Here is a 7,716-nt window from a genome sequence, read left to right as displayed (position 1 = left end):
TGCGACATTCCGAGCTAAAACATACCATCACTGTGGCAAAACAAAGAATGAAACGCGGAAATTTGTTACTTTCGCCGCGCCCACGCACGCTACATGGGATATATGATCATGAAAAATCACTCAAAGCGCAACTGAAAAGTGTTGCATCTAGTTCAGCGGCCGATGAACCTAAATGACCGCCAAAACCGAACCAACGGGTTGTTGCATGGATTAAGACCTCCGGCTTTTGACATCCTCTTAGATTTCGGAATCTGGCCTCCGATCCAATCTGGTTGGTTGTAGCGATGTGATGTTATATATGAGTTATGATACTGACGCCAATTCAATCTTTTCTTGTTGGCCATTGACGTGAATCATCACAGATCGCGTTTGATAAAATATAATCATCTCGTGGAGAATGCCGACTCCAATACGTCTGATCATCAGCTTTGTGCTATACGGGTGCTTAATTCAAGATTCCTTTGGAGGACCATCTCTAACGCCAAAAGTCACAGATGCGCTCGTAGGTGATATAGATCGATCTCCCTATGTAGCTTCAAGCTCTACGTCAAGTAGTTTTCCACTAACCTGGAGTGAAGATGAATCGAGTTCAATGGATGCTACATGGAGAACTCATCGACCAATCATACGACAAGATGAAATAAGTTCAGTTGGCACTTCTTCGCACCGCAGTGACGCAAAATCTTTTTCATCAAGCGCAAGCGATTTCTCATTTCAATATAATCATGAGCTGACACCACCAGATTCTGAACCTCCTAAAGGCTTTACATGGCGCGCAAAGCCGCTGCAAGAGGCTACTTCATACTCGAGCTTCAATAGGTACGATGAATCCCCGTCGGAAAAAATTCTGCGAGAGGTATTGGCAATGAAACAAAAGTACGTGCGAAATTCCGTTCATCATGAAGCGTTGGCCGGATATGCCAAGATCATGTAATTGAGATGGTGCGTTGAACAGGATAGCCACACGCGAGGACTATGTAACCTCGACTTCAGACAAGAAGAAATCCAAGAAGGTCAACTTCAAATCGTTAGTCAAGGCTATCATGAAGTTCAGGTCTAAGTCGCCTCGTCCACCCCCACCCAATACTGTCGAGCACGCAAGCAATCTTCCGGTCGCAGACGTCAAGAAACCGCTTGGCAGAGTCACTAGAAACTATCTAAATCTACTTCGTGACCCTCAGTCTGTACAAATTGAAAGGGAAATTGAATATTTGGAGGTCTCGAGGATTTTAGCAAATCACCTAAGCACAGGGGAGGAAGTAGACATTGAAGATAATTTTCGTAGTCTTTCCGAGTTTTGCACGGAGTGGATCATGAAGCATCCCTCGAATCAGTTACCAAAGATTTATGGTGGGACTCAAGACTTGAAGGATGAGGTTTCAAAGCGACTTTCTTCATTAGCTTCTTATACACGTTCCTTGGACTCCCTTTCCGCGATGTTTTCGGAGAACGAACTTCTGATCAAGCAAGCAACAAGCGACATAATTCAAGTTTTCGGGGATCATGCAAGTGCCGTCCAGTCACTCAAGTCTATGAAAGGATGGAGAGAGATCAAGACATATCATGTTTTGGGTACGTAGAATTTTTTTCGCGATCTCTTGCAGAGCACCGTTCATAGACAAAGAGATCGCATGTTGACGGTCTTTGAATTCATGTAGAGCCTTTCCCACATCTTTCAGTAGTAGCTAGGCTATTTAGCCCGGCTGGCTTGAGAGCCCCCGATTCTAGTTATAGTTTACTTGGACTACAGACAGTTAGCCCTATATTGAGTCGAGAATGGGGCGTAAATGACCAGCAAGTTGAAACTTTGATAAGAGTCAGAAGGTTCGTTGAGATATGCGTCTCCAGAATGAAAACTCCAGCGATTCAAAAACAAAAACGATTAGATCTAGAGGAATGGCTTGCTAAGATCACTCACGAATTAGATGTCGCGGTTGCAACTTCGCGTTTCGTTGACTTTAGAGTCATCTTGTCCACCATTCGGGAAGATTTAGGTGGGTAAAAAGCACCTTGACTTGCATATGTTATCTGTTTGTCACAGTTTAGTTTGAGATTTTTGTACTGACAAGTTTTCCAATTTGCACCTCAGACCCTTATCCCAGTCTTGCTTTGATTCTAGAGCAGTTTTCACTCACCCTCCCCGTCAGCTATTTTGAAAGGACCGAAGAAACGAGGGAGACATTTCCTTCCACCGAGGACATCATTGAACGGATTAAGAAACGTGCTAGCCGTCTGGAAACATATATCGCGTCCCTACCTATGGGGGAAATACTGAAGATTAGTACTCCAGACGTCAAGCCTGCACCACGGTCACTGGAACAAGTAGGCCAGGAGACCACCCGAGATTCAACCCCAGCTCGGGAGAGGAAATCAGTAAAAGAGCTTGAAGACGAGGACGAGAGTTTTCTCGAGAATCGTTGGAAAGCTACCGTAGCTAAAAAGAATCTTAAGAGTACCTTTCAAAGAGGTGTCCGTCAACTCATAGGAGGTTTTAAGGATAATAGTGAGATTATCCAGGGAGATGCATATATTCACATAGCGAATACCTTGGGTGAGTTCTTTGCCATCCACATATCTCATGAGAAGATGACGGAAGCGTAGTCAGACGCCTACGAAGAGAAAATAGCTGACAAAGTTTTAATTATGATCTCAATTACACTAGGAAAACATGAGAGGCTTGAGCATCTTGTCGAGCTGTTTGACCCCGAAAAACTCAAAGGGTCCACACTGAATTCAGACCTTCTCGAGATGTCGACGATATGGCCAACATCCTTGAATGCCGATTTTGAGGGCAACATAGTGCATAAGTATATAGATCGTTTGAGAGGGATCTTGAATGAAGAATTAGAAAGACTGCTGCCCCAGTACAAAACCCAGTTTGACCAGGAAGTTGCAGGCCAATTAGGCATGTTGGAAAACTCATTGAAGGATAGCTTTCAACTTGGAGATGAACTCACCGAGTCGACGCAATACAAGATTGAGCAATGGATTGAGAAACAAGCAGGTATCTTCCCAAAAGACTGTGAGTCATTTTGTTTCGGTCTAATCCTCAATTACCGTGTTGGATCGGAACTGGTAACGAAAACTCATTGTGATATATCTACAGCGATCGAATCCCACGCTGAAGTACTGCTTGATATCTTTGGACCTATGGATAGGACCAGTGACATATCACCGGAATCTTGGGCTTCAGTTTTAAAGAACCCTACAGAGCAAGTTCCGAAGCTACGTGAAGTAGCTTACCAATTTCATCATGCTACGTTGACGCAGTTGAACATTGCAAAAGAGTGGCAATGGACTCTGAGTTTGATTGCTGAAGGTTGGTCGCCAGAATTGATGAGGCTTCTTTTAGACGGCGCCAAAAAGAGTATCGAACTGAACCCAGGCAGTCATTTGGCTCACTTGGGTCATTGAACATGATCTGCTTGACCATAGAGAATTTGTTGTTGTCCTGCTTCGTTTTTTTTTCAAAATGCTTTCTGTTAACCATTCAATCAACTTGTCCACCTTCACTACTACCTAATCAATTGTGGGATACAAAGTAGAAACCCGAAATGAAATCCAGTTTTTTTCCCAGTTTTTTTTAGCTGTAGATTCAGTTTTCCCAATTTTCCCAATCTAATTCTACAGCCAAAAAAACTGGGAAAAAAACTGGGAACCCATTCCCAGTTTCTACTTTGTATCCTGTAAATATAGATCCTTTTTGAAGGCAACTAACTTGAGTGATGTATAGTGTCCCAAGATACGATCAGAGGTTCCTCGTGGCCCTACAGAGAGTCTTGTAATTCCTGTTTGCACACCGTACTCCATGAATTGATAAATGATGATATCTTGGTTGATTTTCTGTCTCAGCTGACAATTTATCAAGATGGATAAGAAAGAAGGGAGAGGGACACTTGAAGTAGTCTTTGATATCCCAAACAATCTGTCAGGACTTCTGAAGCAAGATTAGTGACAATGTTGCAGAACAAGGAGAAGATAAAGGCCTTCACTGTGAACATCATTCAACTTCCCCAAGTTGGAAGAGTAAAATGACTAATAGTACAGTTTGTCATAAAAGGATCCAATACTGCACACCTGAGCCATGACACCCACACTACACATGTGCAGCAAGCTAAGTCAATAGTTGTCTATCATGTACATACAGGTCTGCTCAGTGTTTTGGCCATCAGAATAAATAAATCACGTGTTATACCACATGTAACTATTTTGACTTTGAAAAAATTGTCCCAAAAATCCACTACATATGATTCTGTAGCTGCTCAGGCAATAATGTTGAAGTTAATTCTTAGTAACAGAAAGAGTGTTACATGCAGTTGAGTTGATGAGATTATACCAAAATGTTGAGTCAGTGTATGTAGTCAATCTTTTGGATGCTTTTGGCAATCTGAAAAAGTTACAGCATGTATTACATATGGATCACTTATCCTGATGAGCAGATAACTGAGCAGAACTGTATGTACATGATAATCACCTATTCACTGAGCCTGCTACACATATGTAGTGCGGGTTTCATGTCACATGGCAGGCGGCCCACGTTTTGCGGCACAGATATGGGCTAACTGCTCAAAACGGGGCCTGCATGCATGTTTCTAGAACATTCCATCCAGCCTGTAGAGTGAGCGGGTTTTTTTGTTTGTTATATACCCTTATGATGCAGAACTTTTTGTACTGACTGACAAGCTTGAGGCTTTTGAAGAAGGGGTAGAGCCTATGGCAGATGACTCTTCAGATGATTTTGAGGGATTCATGGATAGTCTTTTTGATTTCTCTCTGTTTGAAAAAAAGAAAAACAATAATTTATCTATTACACCAATTATAGTTGTAGAGGATGAACCTTCTAGCTGGTCTGCAGCTGATCTATTTGATGTTTGATTTTTTTAAATTTCAATGTTTTTTTTCAATGAGAATGCTCAAAAACATGATTTTAATGTTTTTTCAATGAAAATGCTCAAAAACACAATTTTGGTACCCTGCACTGCGCGCACCCCCGCCCTTTGCGCGCACATTGAGCTAAAAAATGGCTGCATTCATTTATGGGCGCAGGCTGAAAAAAGAGCCGCCTCCAACGTGAGTTTCATGACTCAGGTTTGGAGTGATAGATCATTTTATGACAAATCATGCTGCCAATCATTTCTTCCTGCCCACTTGGGGAAGTTGAATAATGTTTGCAGTGCTTCTTACAAGATGAGAAAGGGTGAGAGAGAAAAAAAACTTGTCTGCTTTCACTTCTTACACGGAATTGATACTGATGATGCATTGGTGTTCTTTTTCTTGGTATTGTTCCTCCACTCTAAATTTTTGGTCTGATGACAATTGGACCTATTCGTTCCTCCTTGTGCTTCTTGCGTTCACATCTTCTATTTAGTGAAACACATTGGAGAGGAAACACTGTTCAAACTCATTTGTTGTGCGGAAGTTGGTCACAAGCAACATTAAAAAATTATAACTCTGCAATGATAAAACTTGAACGTTACAGTGAAGCTCATGATTTATGTTGTACTGAATTTCTCCCAGTTAGTCAATCAAAACTATGGAAGTCTGTGGTCTGGGTCGGTTGTCAATCATCATTACATTTAATCCCAAAGGCACTTCGCTTACAAAACTGGACAAAATTCACCATTAGAGTGTCTTTTGAGTTTTGCACATAGGCAGAAATCAATCAATGTGAATCAATTTGCATTCACCGTCATGATTCAATCCTGTAGTCAACCCGGTGTGTTCTTTTGAACCACCTCATTCGGAAACAATGAACATACCACTGTGAATCTATAGACCATGTCAAACTGCATCTACCCGTACGATCTTCCCATCATCCTTGGGATCATTCAGAATTAGTTGATTGACAAGATCATCATCATCGTTATTCAACAGTTAGCCTGAACAAGACCCACCTCCATGCTGTAGGACTCAAAGGCCCAAATTGGAAACCACAAAATTTTCTTCCACTCCATGTTGCTCCTGTTATTTCAACCTAGGACAAAGCGTACAACAATACAGGTGCAAAAAACTACTTGACATCCCATCCCACCAGCCTCATAAATTGGCCTTACGTTGGTTTACTCAAAGGTATGTCTTTTATTCTCTCAAGCTTTCTTCCGGCTTTTGTTTCAAAAACTGATGTCCAATACCTTCTGAATTATTGCCTCAGCAGAGTGGTCTCAGTTTTAATAAATACCCTTCAGCTTTAGCTCATCGATTTGAATGATGAATTTATAAAGGTGTCCTTTTCTCATCTTGCTCATGGTCCCACTGTTTCTTGTCAAACTGATTGTTAAACTTTTGATTTTGATTGCCTTTTGAAACACTGTTCTCTACATAGACTTGGTGGGAGTCGGACTGACTTTGGCTCTTGGAATGTACACTAGACCAATACTGGCCCTTCTGGATACCACAGTCAGAGCTGAACCATCACATCAACACAACTCAATCACTCTTCTTCTTCCACTCATCATTGTCCAACCCCCGACTCAACTCTTGCCCACCAACTCTACTCAAACATTAACATTTTGGCCCCGATTCAGATGTGCTGATCATATTCGATACCATCCAACAATCTCATCAGATTCAGAACAAAAAAACACAAAACCTGCATAATTTGGTCGGATCCAATCAGAGTCGTCCATTTGCACCAGCACCTCGCCCTGTGTTAGTATTCCGGTGTGCTGAATCTTTAGAGATGACGGGAGCGATTGAAGAAGAAGGCGTTTACAGGCTCAGTGGTAGTTCAGTTCACATCAAGACATTCAAAGAGCCCTTCAATACACCAGGAGATTACAATTTACTCGAATTTTCCAAGACTGAGTTGTTCCATGAGACGCAAGTTGTAGCAAGATGATTGAAAAATCTCTTGAGAAAGCCGGTTTCTCCAATTCATACTAGGGACCTTAAGCCTGAATTCCTCAAAGTTATCGGCGAGTTTGATTTGCTGCTTCAGTTCTTTTGTGCTACAGATTTTGACTCTCCTTGCTTCGATTTGTATCTGTGCAATAACTAAAAAAAAAATCTGCTCTTTCTTTTAACTCTCTATCTAGGAGACTTGCACAAGACTCTTATATAAACAAGATAACCCTTTTAATCAAAAGACTTGAACACACTAAAAACTTTGAAGAACACACAATCTTGGGCACAAGGACACTGAACCCACGCTGTTGATCGCACACCTGGACACACACGTCCAGATCAATCACTAGATGCCTCTTTGATCCTTCAAAACCCCTCCTTATATATCCTGCAACTCCTCAAAACTCCGACCAATCCTTCCTCATTTCGCTTCAACCGACTCCTTTAACTCCTCCCCTCACTATCTCCTTCCATCTCCGATTCGACTACACCACTGAAACTTTCCATTCCATCTGCTTTATTCATTTCGATTTTGATTTTTAACTTCAATTGTTTGGCTTCAACTACACATGTTCAACTACCAGGTAGTTTTCTTCCATTTCTTATCTCCTTCCTTTTCAACATGATACTAACTTTTACTCTTCTTCCTTTCAACTATTTGCTTTTCTTATCATCTTGGCACTCCAAACTAGGTCTATGTGGTTTTCAGTTTACTTTGATTTGATTCCGTTCTTCCAACTTGACTTGATCCCGACTTTTGATTAATTCAATTTGATTGCTTATCTAATGTAAGTTCCTTCCTTTTATAATCTATTAAATGTGTTTAATAATGGTGTTGTTTCCTTGTTTTTAGTGTAGTTTATTTTCATTTGA

General features: G+C 41.2%; 2 protein-coding genes across 2 annotated transcripts; both read left to right on the top strand.

Moving 5' to 3' along the window:
• Positions 1-397: 397 nt before the first annotated feature.
• MELLADRAFT_112557 (uncharacterized protein) lies at positions 398-3,414 on the top strand (the record flags this gene model as incomplete). The annotated part of the gene is made up of 5 exons (XM_007417055.1): positions 398-876; positions 956-1,572; positions 1,659-1,994; positions 2,090-2,551; positions 2,663-3,414. 5 exons carry the CDS (start codon positions 398-400, stop codon positions 3,412-3,414), a joined length of 2,646 nt encoding a protein of 881 aa, XP_007417117.1.
• A 2,321-nt stretch (positions 3,415-5,735) lies between these two features.
• On the top strand, positions 5,736-7,193 carry MELLADRAFT_57800 (uncharacterized protein; the record flags this gene model as incomplete). Its single annotated transcript, XM_007416998.1, has 4 exons — positions 5,736-6,069; positions 6,155-6,221; positions 6,323-6,914; positions 7,035-7,193. The coding sequence occupies one exon, from the start codon at positions 6,680-6,682 to the stop codon at positions 6,836-6,838; it is 159 nt and encodes a 52-aa protein (XP_007417060.1).
• Positions 7,194-7,716: the final 523 nt, after the last annotated feature.

The sequence above is a fragment of the Melampsora larici-populina genome (genome assembly GCF_000204055.1).
Source record: "Melampsora larici-populina 98AG31 unplaced genomic scaffold MELLAscaffold_67, whole genome shotgun sequence".
NCBI classification, from domain to species: Eukaryota; Fungi; Basidiomycota; class Pucciniomycetes; order Pucciniales; family Melampsoraceae; genus Melampsora; species Melampsora laricis-populina.
The sequence above is the reverse complement of the archived record's forward strand: the minus strand, read 5'-3'. Positions and strand labels throughout refer to the sequence as shown.